The sequence below is a fragment of the Rhodnius prolixus genome, unplaced genomic scaffold (genome assembly GCF_049639745.1).
Source record: "Rhodnius prolixus isolate KJV_2025 unplaced genomic scaffold, Rpr scaffold_3, whole genome shotgun sequence".
NCBI classification, from domain to species: Eukaryota; Metazoa; Arthropoda; class Insecta; order Hemiptera; family Reduviidae; genus Rhodnius; species Rhodnius prolixus.
Window position 1 is genome coordinate 9,281,625 of NW_027411603.1, and position 24,850 is coordinate 9,306,474.

The window sequence follows — 24,850 nt, forward strand, 5'->3', positions numbered from 1 at the left end:
TTATTTAAGGCACGTCAACATCTGAGATAATTGGCACCCGGAACTTTTTTCAGTGCACTACCGCTCTGTAGAGAGTGTTCTCTTTTAACAGTAAACACTGTCTATCATCTAACAGTGAGCTGTAAGAAGCTCCTAGCAGCTGGATGACTATGATTAATATTATATTACTACACAAACCTAATTATAATTAAAATAAAAGCTGGATTTTCTCCAAGCGTAGAAGAGAATGCGTACTTTTTAAGTGATTAGCCCATAGTTCTTAATTTTATTTTACAAGATAAATTTTTAAAACTATTTTCATGTTTGTTTTTGAAACATTTTGAATTTATTCATTGTTTATTTATTGTTATAAAAAAAAACTGTTGTAGAATTTATCCTTACTTGTATAGAGATTTGTTTTTTTAAAGAGATTAATCTCCAAAAATGTTGCTTAAAGAAAAAGATTCTCTTTTCTCAAAAATTGTGTATAAATGTTCATTGTTAAACTCTTTTTTAAAGTTTTTTAAAAAAATATTTTTTAATTCATATTTTTAATTTTTCGGTTCTTATTTGTTTGCAAAGTAATTTAATTCATTTTAATAAAAGTCCTTTTTTTAAAAAAATGTAAGTTTGCATAAAAATTGTTATAAATTATATGTTGAACTGTAATAATGTACATTTATCTTCATGTAACTAAACAAAAAAACTATAAGCTGATGTATATATATAATTGTATTTATAAAGAAAAAAAAATAAGTACAGAAATGTGCCAGAATCTAGTCTTCCAATAAAGGAATTCCAAAGAAGAAAATGTTACAATCCAAAGAAAAAGATAAAACACTTAAATAACTTCATTGTTGGGAGGCAAAGGCATAATATATCCATCATAAATGTTGATTTAAATATTAATATTTAAAATTCCTTTGAGAATTATAAATATTGGTAATTAAAGGTTAAGGTTTTTTTTTTTTTTTTACTTTTGAGTAATTTTTTTTTTTGTGCGAAATATTGTTCGAAAAGATGCTTTCTTTTTTATGTTTCTTTGACAGCCTAATCACCTTTTGTGTTGACAATCTAAAGACTTCTTTTAACCATGATTAAGACCATCGATGACGTATTGGAGCTTTCCCGTTTTGCAGCCGCATGGTGTTATCTCCTCAGAAAGAACAGACACAGACTGACAAGAAACTTAACCAAACAAAATCTTCGCCTGCGTCATATACTGAATAGTTTCTCTTGAACAAATTTCTCTTGATTTTTCTCCCTCCTTTCCGTCTTCTTTGGAGAGACTAGCATTGAATCCAGTATAAACGAGTAATTCTGCAACTTCTTTGCCAGGTGTATTTGATTCCTTCCATTAACTGCGACAAATGTAAACCTCGGAGTTATAAAATAAAAGGCAAATTTCATTTCCCTCGACCAAAACACTAAGCTTGCTGAGCCACACCCACACGAACTTGTAGTTCAGAGTCACTTGAAAGATGATAATTCATGACTTCATTTGCTTAGGCAGGATTTCAGTAGATATAGAATTAGATACATCTCTTCCGGATTGCATAGTTGCAGAAGCAATCTATCTAATTCTTAAAAACGTACTAGAAATGTGTTTGACATCTTAAAAGGTATAGGAGGGAGGAGAATGAAATAAATAGAAGAAAAAAAGGCCCTCATTCTTTCGCACTTAACAGACAGCAACAAAAATTTCTTTCATGTATCTCTAATAAATTTATACGGTCACAAAAGCAATTATTTTAAAAATCTCTCTCTGTACATTTAAAGGCAAATAATTATAAGAAAAATAAAATGTGCCAAGTTAAGGTTAAAAGAGAATTTTCACTACCTATGTATGTATAAACAAAACAACTTTTCACGAAGATAATAAAACTCATTTTTGGTGTTGAATAATGTATTGAAAGAAAAACAAAACCTACTAGCAATGACTTCCCTCTATTTATCAATATAGATTATACTTTATTTATATTTAAAACCTTTGAATTAATTTATTATTCGCTAATTAATTTTTATTTGTAAACAAAATAATAAAAAATTTGTTACTTAAACATTGAATATTTGTCTTTCATTGTGTAGGATTTATACTCAACTAGAGGAACAAAAATTAATTATGTTAATTAAGTACATTAATTTCCAAATATCGTATTACAGTTATTATAGTACTTAAAATAATTTGTTGTTTTTATTTGACAAAAGAATATATGGAACTTATGATTTTTTGTTTTTTTCTAAATAAAAACAAAATGAAAAATGAAATCTACATTTTGATTTTGTATTTTACTTAATAATATAAAAAATTGCTTTTTCCTCCTCAAAAAAACGGAAAAAATATGTGAGTAATAAATATATTTTATATTTTTCTATTTTTGTTTTTTCTTTTTTTGTTTAAAGAAAGTTCTCTTTTTTAATTTTTGTTTTCATTCTTAATATTTTGTTTAGTTCATAATTACTTGTTATTATCACCCTTATTTTGTTATTGTTAAAATGTAGGAACTATGTTCAAATAATGTAGGTGAATCAACAATTGTTTAAAATCTCTTTATTAGTACAGCGAACTTTAGTAAGTATTGATTGAACATATTGTTGGCTGAACTATGCAGAATAGTAATTGTTTTCAAGATATTGTTTAAATGTTTACAGTAAAATTAAATTAAGATTCTGAAGATGTAATTTCGTTAACCATCTGGTGTTCAATAGAATTTTGTTAGTTACTTCCACTATATATTAAAATGTTAGTTATTGTTATAAAGTATATTGTATTTGTATTGGTTAGATCATGGAGATGGTCTTGTTCTCTAGGTAGTGTTTATCTTGCAGACTCCTTGTTGTTGTAATAAGAGATATCTCTCCTTTGACAAGAACTAGGATTTCTTCTTTAGTTGTTTTGCCAATTATAGTTCAGGTGATGCTCCTGGTAGTTATGTCGCATGTGTTAGGGCCAGCTACTGGCAGGACCTTAGAACTGGTAGGTGAGCCATTTTCCTTGATTAGTAGAGACTACCGAGATAAGCTTGTAAATAATATGCCCCATATTGGTCCTAACTTAAGACGCAGATATATTAGATCAGAAACATAACTCTTAAAAATAGTCCCGGCTTATTGTTCATCCCACAGCTTCAGAAATAAAGAGAGGATATCTACTAACAGAACTGGCTCTTATTTCTCACCTTATATCGCGGCGATTCTGTCTTAATTGTCTCAAAAATTATTTGTATACAATGCGAATTCAGTTTCATTGAAGGTAGTTATTTATTTTTTGAAGATGCCTTAGAGTAAACTAAATATACTACTGCATAGAATTGCAAAACTTGTCCTTTTACATGCGATCAAGGATTTGATAAGTTGGGACAAACCAACTTATTGTCAAGGCCGGTAGATAGACAAAATATTCAATAGGTTTTGAATCTGATGGGTCCTTTTCTTTATTGTCGCGTATTATTAAGGGCACTGGATAAGCAGGATTGAGAATAAGTCAACATTGATCAATCTGTAAAATAGTTCCTACGTTTAATAATGTCTTTGTTAATTGATTTATTTTTCTAAATTATGTTCTTTTTAATTTTATTTTGAAGCATGTTACCACTTATCTAAAACAAAATATTAGTTTATGCACGTTTTATTGCTTATTTAAACTTTTTATGAAACAAGAATTTATCACTTAATTTTGTTTTGTTATTCAAAATTGTTATAGGCTTAGATCTAAAACTAATGATTGAATCTCGTTAAGACGAATTTTTTTTAAGATTTAAGCTTCAAATTTTTTCATATGCTGTACAAAAAAGCGCATTTTTAAGAAAAATTTAATCATTACCATTTAAAAATATCTTACTAGTATTTATCCAAGTTTATATTTTGCAGAAGCACTTTATATAATGCAAATTTCAGCATGATGTATGTTACAATCATTTTATTTATTATTTTAGTTTTTAGAGTCATATTTTATTTTTAGGCATGATTTCTCCCACCACTTGATATTTTTCTTTTTGTTCACCTATTATGTAGCTTCATTTTATTTTGATTTTTTTTTTCATTTGTTATTCATAATGAGATTTTTTAGCACTTGCATGATCGCTAATCTTTAATTAATTTCTTCTTACAGTTGCTGTCGTGGAAGTTGATGAGAAAATAGCGCCACCTGGTTCGCCAAGATTTTCTTCACCCCTGGCGAACAGCAGTCCAAAACACAAAACCAACAACGTCACTATCGCTGTACATCCTACAGTACCGAAAATTAACGGTGGACCTAACGCCATTAATGGGTAATTACTTCTTTCATTGTAATTATAGGTTTTGTATTTCCTTAATTTTGTATTTTACTTAATTGTAACTCGAGCTAAATATCGCTTCTACATTCTTCTGTGTTTCGTACATTTTGTTTTGCCCCCTTACTATTAAGTTCCCAGCGTGCCTTAGGCAAGTTGCTTAAAAATAAAGTGCAGCGTGCCATTCTGACAAAGCGTGGACCAACTTTGAGGTAAAGGTAATCTTGTTATTTACATCGCAAATCTTACTTGTGCATTCACATTCACTATTACTTTTTCTGCTGATTGAATTTCAATTCCTCCGTTTCTTCTTTTCTCAAATCCAGAATTATATAACCAATTTTTTAGAGGTCCTCAAAAAAAAAACATTTTTGGTGAAGTCTCAAAGTTGAAAATTTGACATCGCAATAATTTCTCTACCAAGTAAGAGAAGTAAAAAATTTAATTTTAACTTATGGTTTAGTTTATTTACTTATTGATATTTAATAAGTTTAGTACTCTCCGGCAGGGGTTGTACCAAGGAAGTTGCGGAATATTCCGGCCTATTGTTATTTTCTCTTACTTATTACTAAGAGAAAGTACTATTAACACGCCTCAAACCTCAAATTACTAAAAATAGCTGGGAGCTAAAATTTCCTCACCAAGGGTGTAGCTAAACCTTAGTATCGCTTAGACACTTAACTTAGAGATCGCTCAAATATTTCCTTTCTTTCGATCTAAATAGCTCTTAATTCATCAACTTTTTATCCATAGTGAACATACGTCACCCGAATTAAGTCCTTTGAAAACATTAAGGGAAGATTCTGTCAGAAATGTTGGAACCTCTGACACCTTAGATGGAGAGGTTAAAAAAAAGGTATGAAACAATCTGCAGTATTATTAAAAGTATAAATATTTTTCAATTATTAGATCTGAATAACTATTAAACTATGCTTAATTTATAGAGATATTCGTCAGATAAAGGGTATTTTATAGCGAAAGAAATACTAATGACTGAGCGTACTTATAGGAAAGATTTGGAAGTTATTAATTTGGTAAGAAGAAATTAAATACATTGCGTTAATTTTTCTGTCACTTGTGCTATATCTTATGTTTGATATATTCATAATATTAAATTTTCCAGTGGTTGAGAGATGAATTCAACAAAAACGATGCACTGTCTATCACAAATTTATTGAACATAATTGATCCACTGCACGATGCGCACTGTCTGTTATTAAAAGAAGTTGAACTAAGACTGGCTACCTGGGAAAACAGAGGCGCTCACCACCATAAAATCGCTGATATCTTTCTTAAAGCTGTCAGCAATCTACAGGTAAACATCTATCGAAGTAACAGTGATATCCATAAGGCGCGATCTGTTCCCCAGGCAATACAGCCAAATGGACCTATGTGCTTAATCTTTTTTGAGAGTCGAGTACGTGAAATTTGCCATTTTTCCACGAGGATATTTTTTATGAATTGATTTAGTGTTATGGTAGCGTGTGTGGTCTCATTTCGCAAACCAGCTATTGCAAGGCAAGCTGTTCCCTCCTCTACACTTGTTCTAGGTTATCAGTCTTACCTCGTGGAGTTGCTCATAACGGTTCTTAAGTGAAAATGCTGAATTTATCAGCTTTATTGGGAAGAAGATGCTTTTAGTTGTCATAAAACTAGGAAGTTGCGCTAGCGATGTAACCTGCACAGAAAAGAGCCTTTCGAATGGCCTGTGATAAAAGATATCAAGGAGAAAAGAGACCAAGAGTTCTGCCAAGATTGAGGCTTCGATGTTGTTTCATATTTTATCAATGGGCGTCTTAACAGTGGAAGAATAAGGGGACCCAAGTTCCTCTACCTAGAAAGAAAAATTATTTGTGGGTTTGTTCTAGGAAAAAACTACAGCTTCGATCAAGTTGATTGAAGCTGTTAAACCATTCGAATAAATGGTTTTTGAATAACCATTCATAATGGTTCTTGAATCCAAATAAACTTATATTGTTTATACTTTTCACATTTAGAGGTTTATTTTATAACAATCTAGATTTTTTTAGTTTCTTTTAATTTATTTTCTTTTTGTTTTATTGCTTTAGTTTAAATTTTATTTTTAGTTTTACCAAGATTATTTAGAACAGCACCAAACAGTGCTTGAACAATTGAGCAAAGATTTGTGCAATGATTCATTTGAACAGATGTACACCAGTTTTGAGAAGAATAAAATCTGTTATCTACCCCTTACTTTATTTATTTTGAAGCCGGTCCAACGTTTATTACACTACATCCAACTCATTGATCGTAAGACTTATTATATATGTCTAAAAAATTACATGCCTGAAAAAAAAATTAGGTGATTATCTCAATTAATTCTATTTTATTTATTTTTTTGTTTTTATAGGTTTGATGAAACATTACAGTTACGAACATCCAGAATATGAAGATTTTGAAACTGCCAAATTTAAATTATTAGAATGTACCAAAAATATCCACACAATTTTACAGTATTCGGTAATGTTTCATTAATTATTAATTTAACAATAATAATATATAGGGAAGGGATTAGCTATGTGGTTAGCATACTGGACTCCCACGCGGAGGTCCCGGGTTCGAATCCAGCAGCTGACCCTTAGATTTTCTCTTCCTAGGAGCTTCTTACAGCTCACTGTCCGGTGATGGACAGTGTTGTCTGTAACGAGAGAACACTGTCCGGAGGCCGGCAGTGCACTGGAAAAAGCTCCGGGCGCCAATAACCTCAGCTGTTGATGCGCCAAAAAAAAAAAAAAAAAAAAAAAATATAGTCGATGATAACCTAATGTTGAGAGGAAGGTTATAACATATGTACTACTACTTGTACATGGTTCAGGGTTAATCGCAATTTCTACGGTTTAATGATGTCTGTCAATTTCTATGATGATTAATTATTGTTTAATATGTAAGAAATGATGTTATTTCAACTATTTCACTTAATAGTTTTATATTTTAAGAATGATTTTTTTCTAAGTCAATTTCAACTATTAGAGAAGAATTATTGTGTACATGCATTTTATTCGAGTGCTTACTTTTTTTAACTGATACTGTTTCTATTTATTCTGAGTTACTTATACAATTATATTTCTTGGAGAAAACTATTTTACTACGAATTCGTGTGTTAGAGGATTTACTATATCGTACGTATTTACATTATTTATTATACATTTGTATAAAAAAGCTTTATTCTAGAAGAATTGGAATTAAAAAAAAAATAGATTTTTTTTTGTTTTGGAGATTTGGCCAGGAAAGAATTAAAATCCTTTTTACATAACAGAATTTTTCATGGTTTATTCAATTATGTTAAAGACTTAAATTTATCAGCTATTTATTCACTTACATCTCATTTATCAAGCATCTGAAGGTGAGTGAATTACATGTAGAATGATCGACAAAGTTAAAAATAATTATTATTTACGATCCAATACTCCAAGAAAAAAAAAAAGATCTACAAAAGACGTAAGGAAGACCCGATGTTCTATTTTATAGAAACGTAATGTGATAAGTTTGTTTGCGTTCTAATAAATGAATTATTCTATCTTTTATTTTTACAGGAAAATTATGTCCAACTAATAGAATTGAGTCGAGATATAAGCGGATTTGAAGGAATATTAACAGAAGGTGGGAGGCATTTTATTAGACAAGGATGTCTTTCAAAATTTTCTCAACGCAAAGGTTTCCAACAGAGGATGTTTTTCCTAGTAAGTGATATTTTAAAAAAATATAAATATAGTTAAAATAAAATTGAATAGAAATTTATTTGTTATTATAGCTGAGCTTGTACAAAATAAGGAATAGTGTACGACGATATAAAGCACAAAAAAACTGATAAAAACAAAAAGTGAAATAAAATTAAGCAAAAAGAAATCATATTTTATGTTAAAGAATAATTAAAAAGAGTAAATATAAATAGTTAAATACGTAGTTGCAAAAATATTGCCATGAGTTGACAAAAATTAAAGCATTTTTTTTTATAATCAGTTAAACATTCACTGATCTAAGTTAAACTCTCTTTAACTATCCACATTTTTGTTTGCATATCAACTAAACTTTAGAATTCAAAGAAAACACAATTACATATTTTCAAATTTGTTCGAAATATTTTGACATTGAGAAAATAATGTTTTCTTAATGCAGAAGAAGCTGCATATGTATTAGAAAATGAAAATGGCTTCTCTTAGAGAGACTGCACAATTTTATTTAGTATTAATCGTATATGCACAATTTAATATAACTAATCGTGGGGGCCAATGGATTGGTTTCTAATTAATTACTTAATAACAACTTGACTTATTTTAACTACAAATTAAATGTAGTCTGAAAGGTTTTAACAATTTTAAGAATAAGAATTTAATGAAGTTTAGGAAAGGATATGCAGCAAAATAAATTTTTAAAAATTATTACTTACGAACAATATTTTAATATTCCTCGCTGAGGGAGCACCTACCGGCCGCTATAGGTGCTCTGGTGGTGGCTTTATCAGGAACTTTCTGATACTTGAAGGTTTGCTCTGAGTAAAGAATACAAAAATATCCATAATATTTGTATTCTAAATTTAGATGTAGAGAGACTATAACTCAGAAAAATAGAAAATACTGCCTGGACATTAGTAAGAACTAATTAAAAATATAAAAATAGCACCTAACTTGAACGAATCAAACTTTGGATTATACTAAGCTTAAATAATTTTATAGCATTATAAAGCTATGACGAGACCACTTACGGACGATATATTGCAAAGATTATGCAAGGCAAATTGAATCCAGCAAAAAATATTTCCTAAAAACTTTAAAAAATAGAACTTTAGTTTTTTGTTAGTCTTAATTAACTTTTGCCCACTTTCAGCTATCGGATATGATGTTATATAGCAATCTTTGCGGACAAACTTTTAAAGTACATGGCCAGATGCCGATTAGCAGTTTGACTGTTCAAGAAAGGGAAGATAATCCTACTCCGAACTCATTTATCATTTATTCAGGAACAAGGTAAGACTATTTTAATTAATAAAATTTACTTATTTGATGTTTAAAAAAAGGAAGATAAAACTGCAATTCCAAAAGAGAAAGCGGGACTAGCTAGCCACTTATTCATTTATTTGACCTTGACGTCTTTACATTAGATTTATTTAAAACAGCAAGAAGAACAGCTGCTCTCAATGCTCTGTCACTAATACTAAATAATTAAAGCTTGCAGAGACAGTTGAAGTGTTGAAATATCGTAAGCTTAGCTTATTGTATCCGCAGGTATCCAATGCTCATTAAAAGGAACACTATAGATATACTTCTTTTATTGAATAGGCCTGATAGTCACTCTTTATATTATAGTAATCTCTCTCATTTAAAAAATGGCTTGTCTTTCGTGGGAGTGAAGTAACCCCTTCTTCAAGACACTTCTGTTTCTGCGGGCATACAAGTCTGATTCAGGAAGAGCATTGAATACTGACACCACCAAATGCATACGGGTCAGAGAGGTAGTTGATATGTGCAACTGTTTAGATTCAGCTAACCCCTAGGCACAATCTAGCGATCACACTTTTACAATTACAAATTTTACACCATATTCTTTGAACGTTGATACCAATAGAAAGCCTTATGATATTAGCTCAAATGGATTAGTCTGTATAGCTTCCTGTGCAAATTTAAATCTTCTTTAATGTACATGAGTGCAATATATTCAAGATTGGTTCACCCGTACTATTGATGCGTGGTTAGTTAGTTAGTTAGATGCTGAGGTGTCTCTCTCTATCAGGCACTTGGATGATTCATTACTCGATAATTTTTCTGTAGAGTTTGTGAGTCAGAAATGGAAACATCCATTTATCTTATGATGTTTAGGATATGTGGAGGCTACGTATAGTCACTAGGAATGGATTATCATCCTAGACTCGGTTAGCTGTTATTTCTGGCGTTATACATCGAAGTCCTTTCCCACTGACTAATAACCATAATAAACCCCCCCCCCCACTTCCTTACATTTGCAGCTTCGAATGTTAAAGGAATTCTCCGACTATACTACTTGAAACACCAATGTTATAAACTGTTTGATGCCAGAAATGTTCTTTCTAAACCGAAAAAATAACATCTAGTTTTTTAACTTAATAAAAATTAACAAAATAATCTAAATCCTTGTTTTAGTATTGAGTTAATTTTACAATTTCAGAGCTATCACTGTTAGTGCAAATAGTCCGGAAGAAAAGGATAAGTGGTTGGAGGATATTGCCAGAGCTATTGAAGAAAGTAAAAATATAACTAAACAAACTAGTCTGCTCAGTCTGAAATGTTCAAGTGAGTTTAGGCGTATTATGTTAATATTTCTATATTCATTCTAAAAATTATAAATTTCTATATATTTATCTTCTACTGGGTGGGAGAGATAGAAAGAAGATACTTAGGGGAGTTTCATATACCCTTAGATTATAAAATATTGAAGCTGCAGAAATTTCAGCACTATCCAGAAGAATGGCTTTTTATGCTCCTTTCAAAATTAGGTAGTCTAGCATGAATCTCATGACTTTGTTTTTACAGAAGACATCACTTCGCAGTTCCCAATCTATTTTTTCTTTTTCTTTTTCAAATTTCCACAGCCATTCCCGCCCAATTTTTCATTTGTTCTGCATTAGTTTTCCCTACATAATTATCTAAGAGTATGTTGTATCTGTTAAATTAGAAGTCCCGATTTAAAATAAATTTGTATGATGTTGGAAACTGCTCCATAGTCACGTTTCTGTGGAAATTAATCTGGTTAATCTGATTTATTTGATAGGCGATTCAAGCACAATTGTCGCTCAATTCTTGCTAAATATTCTTTGCTCACCAATGTCTTACTCCCTCTGTACTGCTGTCTAAAAGCAGCGGCTCCACGTTATCCACTGTTAGTTTTGACCTTTCACTCGACAAATTCAGAAATATCTTAAATTTAAATGTCAAATTACTTGGTTCAGTCATAGCCTTTTATATTTATAATAAATTTACCAAAAATAATAAAAAGAAAACACCATTAAACGACCAACTTCTTTTGGCCATTGAATAGAAATTTATTTCAGAAGCCATTTCGATTAACTCAGAGCTCTAATGTATATTGAAGTGGTAATGAATGTAATCGCAATAATTCAACTCTAAATTTTTTGGTAGGCGTTGAATGATAGCAATAAATTTATTTGAATTTATTTATAATGGAATTTTAAAAAACAATGTACATTATTTCATCGCATTCGTCCACATTTTATTTTATGGAGTTAATCGAGTTGGTAGTGAACGGCTAATACATCCGTTTCAATGCTTTCTACCTAGATATCATGGGAGTCGTTTCTTTACCAAGCATTGGCAGTGACTGACAGACAGTCGGGCCAGAAGGCTGCAAGGTTTTTGGAAGGAAAAAACGTCTTTTTTCTGTTTTGTTTTGTTTTAAGGCCAGCAAGCTCCAACTGAAAAGGAAAGTAGCTTCCTTCTCCCAGGAAATAACATAATATCAGCGATCTGTGCCGTTTTACTCTTCGTTAAACTATGGACTGGTCCCGTTTTTTTTTTAGTTACAATAAACTAGTAACACCGATCTTATTTCTAAACCACTCTTATTTACTGCTTTTCACCATCAGTCTTTCTTTCTATTCTTTGATTTGTTCGCATGAAATTAAATTTTTAATTTTCTACTGTTTAACAAGATTTGAAGGTTTTGTTTGTTAAAATTAATTGCGCAACTTACAGGCTCTGCTGATGATGTAAATGAAAAATGTGGAGAAGATACTGTTCGAGCAACACCACAACGAAGTAATACCACAGTACACGTCTGTTGGCATAGAAACACCAGCATCAGTTTGAACGATCAGATAAGAGCGGCCCAGGTACAGTTCACTTTAGTAAAATAAACTCTTTTTGTAGCATGAACAATGAAAATTATTTTAAAAAGTTATTTTTTATTTTTCAGAATCAATTAAGTGGTTATTTATTAAGAAAGTTCAAAAATAGTAATGGTTGGCAAAAATTATGGGTAGTTTTCACTAATTTCTGCCTGTTTTTTTATAAAACCTTTCAGGTATGTTTTACCAGGTTTCAAAATAAATCATTTGAAAATAGATATTATTAAAAGATAATCAATACATTTATTGTTATTAAACAATTGAATTTCAAAAATTCCTAAAAATGTGTCACTCCAACTTGAGAAAACTCATGGCCTTAGATATGCTTATGTTATGCACTGCGTTGTTTACATGCTTATCACCCAGAACATGTCTTTTTATAATTCTTCCCATAAAGCTTCTTTCTTTATGTTATGTTAAAAATATTTTTTTATTTTAGGATGACGCTCCTTTAGCTAGTTTACCCTTGTTAGGGTATTGTGTAACAACGCCCACGGAAAAGGATAATATAAACAAAGATTATGTATTTAAGTTGCAATTTAAAAATCATGTATACTTTTTTCGAGCTGAAAGTGAATACACTTTTGGAAGGTAAGTGTTATTATTGTCTATTTATTTTATTAGTCAAGATTAATTGTGGTTGTGGTTACAAATCTAGACCTGAAAAATTGTTACTCTTGACTAGGATTATCTGCAATTATTGGGCTCAAGTATGTGGCCCGTTTGATAGGAATGTTCTTTGATTTTATCCGTTTTAGTTTTACTCATTGGTTTCGGACATTCATTCGTCACAAGAGATTGATTAATCAGTTTGGGGTAGTGATGTTTCAAAAAATTTCTTTACAAGATTATACTTATTTATGCACTTATTAAATAATTAGAATGATATATTCATCAGTGTTTTACTTAACAATAATTATTTCCGATTACAAATGAAATGAGTATAATTTGGTTTTGGCTTCAATTCGCGCACCACCCTTATAAAATACAACTCAAACTCTTGGTTTAATTAATTTTGTTTCATTATTTTTACAAAATGTTTTACGATTCATTAAACATTTTGAATAAAACATATAAACACCATGTAGTAACTATGTATAAACACCTCAATCAGTCAAGTGAAATCTTTTCTCCAAACTGATAAATCTTCCTGCGAAAACGGAAGAAAGCTCGGAACCGGACAGAGATTCAATATTCAATACGTGCTACGACAGATAAAAGATTTTATTAGATTAGTTCATCTCAAATTCAAGTGGGAATTTGACTTCCACATAAAACTTCTATTAAAAAAAACCTTCACGAAATCCAAAAGTGAATGGTTGTACCAACTTTCCATTGTTTTAGCATGAATTAAATGTTTTTATAAAATTCAAAGTTGGTAGGAAATGTTTGAGCTGGATAGATATAAAATGGAGAAGTACAGTGTTCCTTTTCTTCTTCGTAATCTCAATGTGCTATTTGGTTTTTTATTTGAAACAGAGATTTAGTTTAAAGTAAATAGGAGATTGATTATGTTTTGCATCTAGTATTTTTTAAATTTTTTAGTTCCTCCTACTAGTATGAGATATTGTAATCATGTCGATTTTAGATTTTGAGATTTCATCATGTTCGTTTTGAGGTCCCATGATAAGTATGACACACTTTTTTCAAAAGTGATAGTGATTTGTAAGTATCCACCGTAAATCAAAACCTTAAATTTCATATTCCACTTAAATATTACCAGAGGATGGATGCCACTATAAGGTTTTGGTCAAAATTAACCGAAAGTATCTCTTCATTTTAGCGTTTTTTATTTTTTTTCTTTCAAGGTTTTTCTGGAATTGGCTCTTAACAATTTTCTTTTACTTGGTGTAATAATTACACAAATGTAGAACTATAGATGTTGTGTACATTTTTCATAGCAAATAAGTTTGAGAGTAAATGTGGGAAAAGGGCTGGGTAGGATCCCTCTAAAGTGCTATTTTCTGTAAGCACGATCCTAATTATTAAGTGATTTTAAAAAGGTGTTAAATGTATAATTCCTCAACAATTAGAAGTGTGTATCTTAGCTGAAGAATTATTCATTGTCTCAAATATTCTCTTAGGATATTCTTAGTAAGTACATTACAGACACTTAGATTTATAACTTATAATTTTCTTATGTTTCTAAAAAAGTTAGTTTTAAAACAATTTTCGGATAGGAATAGTGTTACATTTTATTATAATGTATTTAAAGTAAAATTGTTGTGTTTCAATGGCAATAAAATATGACTCAAATGTTCGTAGTTTGAAGAAAATTTATGAGAAACAACCTTAGTAATAGAAAGTTGTGTTAAAATCAGTTTTTTTTTATTTGTTTTGTTCTTTTTTTGTAATTGTGTTCTTCGATTTGAAGTAGGAATATTTGATTTAAATTAGAGTGGAGTTGAATTCTTTCTTGTTTCATATTTACATTAATTTTTTTTTTTTTTATCAGATGGATGGAAGTGATCGGAAGTGCTACTCAGCACAGCGGAAGAATCAGACTGTTCAGCAGAAAAGAAAGTACTCTAGAGACCAAGATCATCAACAGCTGAACAGGATACCAAGTGAGCAAAATATATTCAAACCAGTTCTTTTTTTTTGCATTTTTTAAAAAATATTAATGCATAATATTTGATTAGAACTGGATGAATAATTATTTTAAAAATTTGGACGCACTTGTTTACATTAATTTGAAAAAACATTTTTGTAACCTGTACCGTCCAGGATTTTTTTAGTTATTGTTTTCTTTTGGGAGGGGGGGGGGGATTAGGGAAACTATTATTAAAAAGACTTAATTTCTAAGTAAGGAAGGAAAACTGAAACAAACGATTGTCACCAAATATTGATAAATTTAAAATTGTTGCTAGGGTTAGAGGGAATTTTTATGTATATTTTATTGAAACTCAGTTTTTGTTTTAATTTTATTAAAATTACAATTTTACAGACACACACACACGCATATATATATATATATATTTGTATATAAAGTTGATTTTTTGGAAAATTGATATCATTAAATGTTTAAGTAATAAAATTGTTAGTTTTCTAGGAAAACGAATTATTTAACATTTTTTAAATTTTCTTTTTTTATTTATTACAAAAAATATTGAAATGATATTTTAATAATACAAGAAAACCACTAATAATATTAAGATTCTCGCTTATTTAGAATTCACGATAATTTCGTTAAAAACATAAACAAATTAAATATCCTAAATGTAAATATGGTAAATTCTATGTTGATTTAACTATTGCTGATAATTTTAGTGACCATAAACTATTGATATTTAGAATTGAACCTGCGAGGATTTGATCAAAATAAAGAACAACAACTCCATCTTTACGCCAACATTTCCACAAATTTGTTGTCTTCCTTAGGGCGTGATTATGCTGAAAACTTAGAAAGACTGTTATTTCAATTTAAATCAACCTAATCACATAACCACTCTCTAAGGAAGGCAATAAATTTGTCAAAACGTTGGCGTAAAGACGGAGTTGTTATATTTTCATTTTGACCGAATCCTCGGTAGTTCAATTCTATATATCTTGATTATATAAATGCATGTACCCGTATGACACTAAGAGCTTCGCCATTTCCCAAAATGCTCCAAAGAAAAAAACAAGTTTTCGGAAAATAAGGTCACGTATAAAAGGGTTTGGTTTAAATTTCTGCATTTAGTTTACAACCAATTTGGGGAAAACTGGTTGAAACGTTTTTCAGCGAATTTTCTTGGATATTCTTACACACCAAAAATCAGTTCCATATAATCCGAATATTTCCTGTGGAAGGTGGTTTCCAAATAAAATACAATTTTCGAACTGTCGCAATTTTTCCCAACATACACAACACCACTTATTTTTTTCAGAATTCTGTAGAAAAGAATCACAATATTTTCTTATTTAAATGCAGTTTAATACATTTCAAAACACTTAACCTTAGACGAACGCACAGACTCACAACTTCTAATAGTTACTGTCGTTTTAAATTGCACGTATGTACGTGTATGAAAAACGAACGTTAATTGATACATATTAATGAAAAAAAAGGTTAATTTTAGCAGAGCTTTTAAAAAATTAATTAATCCACGTCTACCTCTAATGTCATTACATTAAAAAATAAAAATGATATGTTTTTAACGAATCAATTATATCTAATTAATTAATGGGTTCAAATTTTATATATAATTCAAAGTAATCAACCTAAGTTCTTTTCATTTTTTTACCTGTTCAAAAATAAAGTAAAAAAAAGTAAAAAAGAGTATGTTATATTTGTGATTTGTTAAAATTTATTTACACATATCTTGCCTTCAATGTTGTCAATGTTATTTTAAAGTATTCACAAATAAAGTATATATGTATTAATTATAGTGAGTGATTCTCTATTTTTTTTAATGGAAGAAAGGAAAAATTCTACCACAATAATGTATAAGAATATATATTATATATTTTTGTATCTTATCTTTTACATTAAAAAATTAAAAAGGAAAAGAAAACTATTAACAAATTTAGTTTACTTTTTATTGTTAAATAATGTTATTTATAAATATTATTCTGTATAGTTGTGTTAAGAAACATAAAAAAAATTTAGTTTTGTACAAGACCATTAAAAACAAATTTACATATAATTAATTAATATTATTTATATAAGCAAAAATAATAAAAAGAAACGTAAAACATTTTTTTTTTTTTTTTTTATTTGAGGCGCGTCAACATCTGAAGTTATTGGCGCCCGGAGCTTTTTTCAGTGCACTGCCGGCTCCGACAGTGTTCTCTAGTTTCAGACAACACCGTCTATCAACGGACAGTGAACTTTAAGAAGCTCCAAGGAAGAGAAAATTTAAGGGCCAAAAGCTGGATTCGATCCTGGGATTTCCGTGTGAGAATCTAGCTTACGCTAACCACTCAGCTAATCCCTTCCTCTAAAACAATTATTAATTTATTTACTGCCTTTTAATTTTAATTTCCTTTTTAAATTATTTGTTTTATTTTTCAGTCATCTTTATTTTGAAATGTCATTTTTAAAAAAACGCTTTAAACCATAGTTTTACAAGTAGCAATATATTTGTTTTGTCCAGTTGCAGATTAAGTAGAAAATAATTTTGAAGAAAGAAAGCCCATAAGAATCATCTTCTTTACAGGCTTAACTTTGAATTATGATTAGTTTTGTTATTGTTGATAGTTTTATTGTTAAGTAAGAGCAATTCCATCGGACAATAATTTGTATCGGAAGAAGGAAATGAGCAGAAAGTAGCTCTTAACTACTCCAAAAGATTCCTTGCATGTAAGTAACTCAAAAAACATTTTTAATAAAAATCGTATCTTTATTATGGAGTTCTTATTAATCTTTTTCAGTGACTGATCCATTACTCCAAAGCGGAGAATGGTACCAATTTCATACTTCTTATTTTTTATTTATTTATTTTCATTCTTTACCAATCTTTCGACCCAGAGACTAGGTTATCTTCAGGGCTTGCACTAATTAACAATTATAATCGGTTTTATTTTAAGGTTGAAGGCTGGCATATGGTAGGAAAAATGGTGATTTATTACCATAAACATATCCATTAAATGAAATTTGTATATTGTGAGAAATAGGAACACTTGTTACAGTTTCTTCGTATGACCACTCGGCCAATCTCTCTAACGGAAAATCTAAGCCCATAAAGAGCTAATCTAACATAATTATTATTAATTAAGTCTTGATGTATGAATTTCCCAAATAGTGATAATAAAATAAATAGATATTATCCAGCACGCCGGGCCCAACAACATTCGAAATTAAAAGATAGAATCCTTTCAAACCGGTTGCTTATTGAAACTATTACTGCCTATATTATTATACTATTACAAAGGTTTATTAATTTACTTGAATCATTTTAATTGATTTTTTGTTTATAATTCCTGAAGGAGTTGATTAAGTTGTAAATGGAAGATTACTCACGAGCTGAGTTATAAAGTTCCAATAGGAAGAACCAGGAAAAAAGTTGATTGGATCAAATTTGAAAAGGACGTAGGTACATAGATAGGATAATTGAGAAGCATTCCTTTGAAACTGGTAAGTTTTATTGTCAAGATAGATTCATAAGTACATTTACCAAAAAACAAAAGAATATGAGAAGATTAAAATTACAAATTCTGACTTGTGATTGTAAATAGGACTGTGTTTTATTAAAGCATATAGAGTATGTTTAAGTTTAAAGATTAAAAAATTCTGGGTAAAAATTAATATTAACTTCGGTATCTGTTCGAAAATATCTTCAACTTAACATTACCAGCTGATTAGTTATTCTCATCATAATTAACCATCTAAACGGTTTCCAATTACTTTCATTTGTTCTAACTCACAATAATTAGCTAATGCTCAATGATGAAAATAAATCTAATTTTATGCAAAATGATTTCAAGAAATTCTACTTTTAAATGAACTCTGCATGTATCAAATCTCTTTCTCGTTAAGTTTAAAAAAATTTGAGATTGACATAGCTAGATTTAAATGTTGAAAATAAATTTTTAAACGTTAATGTTTTAATCATTAAAGCAGAAGAAAGAATTAATAAATCAACATTAAACTTTTAAAAGAAGTATTGAAGCATATATTACGTTTGCCAAATGTTGAATTCCATAAAATAAAAGTTTTATTCTACCATAGTCTAGCCATTAACCCGGGCTCGCCTTTTAAGTCATTCCAAATAGCGTGAATATTTCAGCAAATTGCGTGTTCTTTATTGTTTAAACTTTTCCAGATTTTAATATTTTCTCATTATTTCTTGAGTAATTAGAATCACATATGTATTTATCTTAAATTTTATAATAGTCTCTTTTAATTCTTCTAGTTCTAAATCCTAGGTCTTACGAGTTCGGTAAAATTCATAAAGCGCGCCCCCCTCATGTAAAATATAATTCTAAAATATTACCTATTTAACAATAATAAACAAAACCACAATACATACTAGGTTTCATTTATTTTATTTTATTGTTTTCAAAAAATGTTTTGTAGTTCATTAACATTTTAAGTATCACACATACAACCATGTGATATCTTGTAACCACGTACATATGTAACCTCCCTCAGTCAGCTCGTGTAGTGAGTGTGAGTAGTGATGGGCAGAACGAGTCCGTCTTTGGACTCGTTGGATTTGAATCAGTTCCAGGGTTGGAATCGATTCCAACAACTCGTTCACCGATTCCGGTCTCTGTACTTACCCTATGCATTAGTAAAAATGTCACGCAATTCATTAAAAAATATCATTAAATGTTAGCTTTCCCAGTTAATAACAAAACTATATTTCTTTAACACACATTGAGTACTATCCCTAATTTCCAATTGCACTGATAAATATAAAATTAACAACGTAACACAAAAATTAACATAAAAATAGACTAGTCAATTATAAAAATTAAAGCAATGATGTTTAGTCATTATCTAGCTTGACCACTGGAAGACTGGAGTTAACGTGCTTCAAGAGGATCCAAGGTAGAGAAACGGAAATGGGTAGGAAATTATTCCCATAAAAAAAATTCTAACCCTTCAAGCAAAATGATAATTACTCATAAATAAAGAAATATTTATTTACTAGGACTTGTATATCAAGCTTTAAAAATATTATCTTATTATCTTACGAAAAGAAAAAGCTGTGTGCTTAATCTTTAACATAGCGCTGGACACTCTTATTCTTATCTTCATTGGGTAAGTTTAACCGTGTACATGACCGTGAGACAGTCAAAGTAACACTGAGCCAAAATTTAGTATTACCTAATTGGTTTACTTACTGCAGTATCCCTCCCACTCTATCACCAATTTCACAAACATTCATCGATTGGAAATAATTTTTAGTTAAATATTCGTTTTATTTGAATACAAAAAACATTATAACGCTTTCTTAAGATGATTTTAATTTTTAAAATTTGTTTTTGTCCATTACTCTTATATAATACGAAGAATTTCAAATAAAATATAATATACAAACACAATGATCTAGTATGCAGGTGGAGTCAGTCCTCGTTACCATAGCAATGGAACCGTTAAACAACTCCGGTTCCAGCTCCAGCAATTTCTATTGGCTAGATTCAGTGAACGAAAAAATGGAACGAGTCCGGTTTCAAAAGGATTTAAATCACTCCGGATTCGACTCCACCAACTCCAGTGGATTTAACCAATGAAAATGCTAGAGCTGGGCCGGAGTCGTTTAACGGTTCCGTTGTCATGGTAACTACGACTGACTCCACCTGCACACTAGATCATTCTGTGTTTGTATATTATATTTTATTTGAAATTCTTCGTATTTTATAAGAGTAATGGACAAAAACAAATTTTAAAAATTCAAATCATCTTAAGAAAGCGTTATAATGTTTTTTGTATTCCAATGAAACGAATATTTAACTAAAAAATATTTTCAATCGATGAATGTTTGTGAAATAGGTGATAGAGTGGGAGGGATACTACACTAAGTAAACCAGTTAGGTAATACTAAATTTTGGCCCAGTTTTACTTTGACCGTCTAGCTGACATGTACACGTTCAAGCTTACGCCAATGAAGATGAGAGTAAGAGTGTCCAGCGCTAAGTTTAAGATTAAGCACACAGCTTTTTCTTTTTGTAAAACAATAAGATAATATTTTAAAAGCTTGATATTCAATTCTTAGTTAATAAATATTATGAGTAATTATAATTTTGAAGGGTTAGAATTTTTATGGAATAATTTCCTACCCATTTCCGTTTCTCTACCTTGAATACTCTTGAAGTAAGTTAACTCCAGTCTTCTAGTGGTCAAGCTAGATAATGACAAAACTGCATTGCTTTAATTTATATTTGACTAGCCTATTTTTGTGTTAATATTTGTATTACGTTGTTAATTTTATATTTATCAGAGCAATTGGAAATTAGGGATAGTACTCAATGTGTGTTAAAGAAATATAGTTTTGTTATTAACTGGGAAAGCTAACATTTAATGATATAATAATATAATAAATTGCGTGACATTTGTTCTTATGTTTAATCGTTCCAAACCTTCTGCTGCCTCATTTTCATTTTTATTTGCCTAAATTTTTTGGGGCGGGGCGGAATCACTTTTTTTAAAAATAGGGATTTGAATCAACTCGTTCCACCATCGGACTCGTTCCAATGGAACGAGTCCGCTCAAATAGCCCATCACTAGTAGTTTCACCAACCAAAGTATATTTATACTAATCATCGTCTGCTGATGGATGGAAGTCCAAAACCTGTGAGGGATACAACAAACAGTTTGCTAAGATTTACAAGATCAGCGATACTAAATTTTACATTCAGGTTAATACGAGTAATTGTTCTGTGCATGGTGATATGTCAAAATAAGCATGTTTTGAGATATTATTTATAATATAATATTTTCTTTAATTCTACGCAAACTTCTCAACAGGAAAATAGGGTTTTAGTGAAGATAACTTTTTTTAAATTGTTTACTTTTGTTTTGGTTGATTATTACTAGATGTCTTTTCTACGGTTTCCATTATTTTGGTCGCAGAGATAGCTTAAATTGTTTTGTATAAATTATGAATACTATTATTTCATACGTTTTAAGTATTACAACATAAACTGAAACTTTTTTTCTAATAATAGTTTGCGAGGTTGAAACTGTTGTGTTATGTTATACGAGCGAATGTTATTTGTGTCTGTCTAAACGTACAGAACCCTTTAATAAGTACTAGATTTATTATATTTTATTCAATAACACGAAAGATGTTTTAATTTATATATTTAATAGTACATATTAACTCTGTAGGTTTGTTTCTAACATGTACATTTAGTTTATTACAAAATTACATATGATAAGTCTATCTTTTTCCCAATTTAGGTAAACTTTCTAAACTTTATTATTTATTGTTTTCAAATGAAAGCAGAATCCTTCAATATTCTTGAAAAAAGGCTTAGTTTAACCGAAAAATAGTATGTTTGTATTTATTATTTAATCTAAAATTGTTTTCGTTCAATTTAAATCTTTCTCGTTGTATTTTCTGAATAAGAAAATTGTTAACTTTTGTTGATTGAAAAATTCAACATCAAACGTACATGTAATTTTTTTTTTTCTATCACATAGAACTATTTCTAGTTGAGCTAATAATTTTTTAATTTATTTTTATTTATTTTAATTATTTTTTAATTATAAACAGATGGTTTGTTGTATTTTGCACTCAAATTTACGAAGTCAAAAAAGAATCAAGTTTATTCATTCTTTGATTATTTTAGTTTTTAAATTGTTTCTTAAATCAATATCCTTATTTATTTATTTATTTATTTTTGTTTACAACCATACAAAATTTCAGCCTTGCTTGTTCTTCAAGTAATTATTGAATTTATAATATGGTCTGTTGTGTTCTGTATAGTGGTAAAGCCATTATTAATATAAATTGTGTATAAAAATTTAAATACAATTAATGACGTTTTGCATCTTAATGAATTACAGGGATATGAATATGTGGACTATTCTGACTTCATAAGCAACAAAAACTGCTGTAAAGAGCGCTCTAATGGCAAAATCGTTAACCACTCAGCAATTATTAGTTATCAGTTCTTCCGCTAGATCGCATGGGTATGTAGAATTAGTTTTTAATTTCTTACAAATATTTAATTATTTCCATTATGATGTCAGCATCTTTAAGAAACCTTGAAATGTGCGCGAATTAAGTATTGAATTATTTAATTTAATTGCATATTTCAATCAAATTGAACTTATTGATTAATAATAAGTGTACTTTTTGGAAATTTATTTCATTTTCATTGAATGAAAAGATTTAAGTTCATTAAAAAATTAGTTAAATGCACATATTATTACAATTAGGTTCAATTGGAGACACATTTATTTATTGTTTATGAATAATACATTTTCAATTATTACAGATGATTATCTCTGGTTTCTTCATTCAAGATTAAACTCAGTGAGCACTATATTTTGATTACATTAAATAATGTTGTTTTACAGAATGAATCCTGCTGATACTAGAGTACTGCCTGCAAAAATGTTCATCAGTGGAAGCCTAAGTGACAAAGACGTAAAACATCTCTCCATTGAACATATACAAGTTTTGTCAGGAATCAATTAATAAAACAAGTATGTAGTTATTAAATGTAATATGCATGTTCATTTTTAATCTAATGCAGCGTTTCTCAACCTTTTTTGGCTGGCGTACCACTTGGTACTACATCATGCTAAACGTCGTAAAAATGATTGTCTTTCGTGAAATTTGATATTCCGAGTAGGTTATTCTATTATTATTATCTTTATTTGTCTAGAGATACAATGTATCTGTTATAAGTGAGCTCAAGTTCATGTTCGCTTACTTTGTAAAGTGTAAGATCTTAGTTTTTAAACTTTTTTTAAATAATTAAAAATAATTAAAGCTTGTTCAAGAATTATTGATTTTATATGGTCTATTGAGTTCTGTTATTGGCAAAGCCATTATTAATAATATTGTGTATAAAAAAATTAAATACAATTAATGACGTTTTGCATCTTAATGAATTACAGGGATATGAATATGTGGACTATTCAAACTTAAAAAAAAGCAACATAAACTGCTGTAAAGAGCGCTCTAGTGGCAAGATTGTCAACCACTCAGCAATTATTAGTTCTCAGTTCTTTCGCTAGATCGCACGGGTATGTAGAATTAGTTTTTAATTTCTTACAAAATATTTAATTATTTCCATTATGATGTTAGCATCTTTAAACAACTTTGATATGTGCGCGAATTAAGTACTGAATTATAGATGGGGTGAAAATAATTCAGTACCTCGGAGGTATCAACACTTAAGTCCATTTTTTTTAATTTCTTTTTTAATGTTTCTAAAACAAAATGATGATTTTTATTACACAACTATCCAATAACCTGCATCTATGTTAATTATTGTGTTCCAAAGATTTAAACAAAATAACTTCTGTGGGCTTATAAGTAAGAAGAAACCGCAAAAAACATCTATCATTTGCATTCTCCTGTAAAACATTCAAAATGTGACATAGTGTGGTGCACTTCCGAGGTACTGAATTGTAAACCTTTTTTATTTTTTATCTATTTTTGTATTAATTCAAACACGTAACTTAATATAAATATAAGTTAAGATTATTTAGCTCAGTCAATTTAAATCTTAGTTAATAACCTTATCCCAATGAATTGTTGAATGACTGTGAAATTTTGGTAATGCTTTTTGCTTAACACTTTCAAAGATAAGTTTTAATAATGTATTTTTCAATCAAATTGAACTTATTGATTAATGTAATACTTTTTAGAAATTGATTTCATTTTCGTTGAATGAAAATTATAGATGTTTATCTACTGTTCCTTAATTCAAGATTAAACTCAGTGATCCCTATATTTTGATTGAATTATATTGATTTTCAGATCGAGTACTGCCTGCAATAATGTTCATCAGTGGAAGCCCAAGGTACAAAGACGTAAAACACCTCTCCATTGAACGTATACAAGTTTTGTCAGGAATCAATTAATAAAACAAGTATGTAGTTATTATATATAATACGCATGATTATTTGCAGTCTAATAATGCATGCAGAGTTAAGCAAAATTCACGAGAGCAACGACTAAGTAAGCCGTTGGCAAACTTTTTTAGTGTTAAACATTAGCCTTAGTCGTGATTAGCTTAAAATTTTTAAATTCTTTTTCATAAAAATAATTCCATAATAATATTAATGTTTGTTGACTATGTGTGTTATTTTATTTTTCTAATCAAATTAATTTTATTCATAAGGAACAAG

At 29.4% G+C, this 24,850-nt stretch overlaps 1 protein-coding gene across 4 annotated transcripts in view; it reads left to right on the forward strand.

Moving 5' to 3' along the window:
- Cdep (Chondrocyte-derived ezrin-like domain containing protein) overlaps nucleotides 1-15,979 on the forward strand; it is a 144,044-nt gene extending 128,065 nt beyond the window's left edge. For 2 of the 4 annotated variants that reach the window (XM_074125812.1, XM_074125811.1), the window contains 13 exons: nucleotides 4,091-4,250; nucleotides 5,007-5,109; nucleotides 5,198-5,287; nucleotides 5,377-5,568; nucleotides 6,341-6,524; nucleotides 6,625-6,734; nucleotides 7,808-7,954; nucleotides 9,099-9,238; nucleotides 10,413-10,537; nucleotides 11,957-12,093; nucleotides 12,177-12,284; nucleotides 12,548-12,699; nucleotides 14,564-15,979. In XM_074125812.1, the coding sequence (XP_073981913.1) occupies nucleotides 4,091-4,250; nucleotides 5,007-5,109; nucleotides 5,198-5,287; nucleotides 5,377-5,568; nucleotides 6,341-6,524; nucleotides 6,625-6,734; nucleotides 7,808-7,954; nucleotides 9,099-9,238; nucleotides 10,413-10,537; nucleotides 11,957-12,093; nucleotides 12,177-12,284; nucleotides 12,548-12,699; nucleotides 14,564-14,663 (1,748 nt within the window). In that variant the 3' untranslated portion in view covers nucleotides 14,664-15,979. Of the gene's footprint in view, nucleotides 1-4,090; nucleotides 4,251-5,006; nucleotides 5,110-5,197; nucleotides 5,288-5,376; nucleotides 5,569-6,340; nucleotides 6,525-6,624; nucleotides 6,769-7,017; nucleotides 7,955-9,098; nucleotides 9,239-10,412; nucleotides 10,538-11,956; nucleotides 12,094-12,176; nucleotides 12,285-12,547; nucleotides 12,700-14,563 lie in introns of those variants that run through there. The other 2 variants (XM_074125813.1, XM_074125814.1) reach the window with 2 other exon arrangements.
- Nucleotides 15,980-24,850: the final 8,871 nt, after the last annotated feature.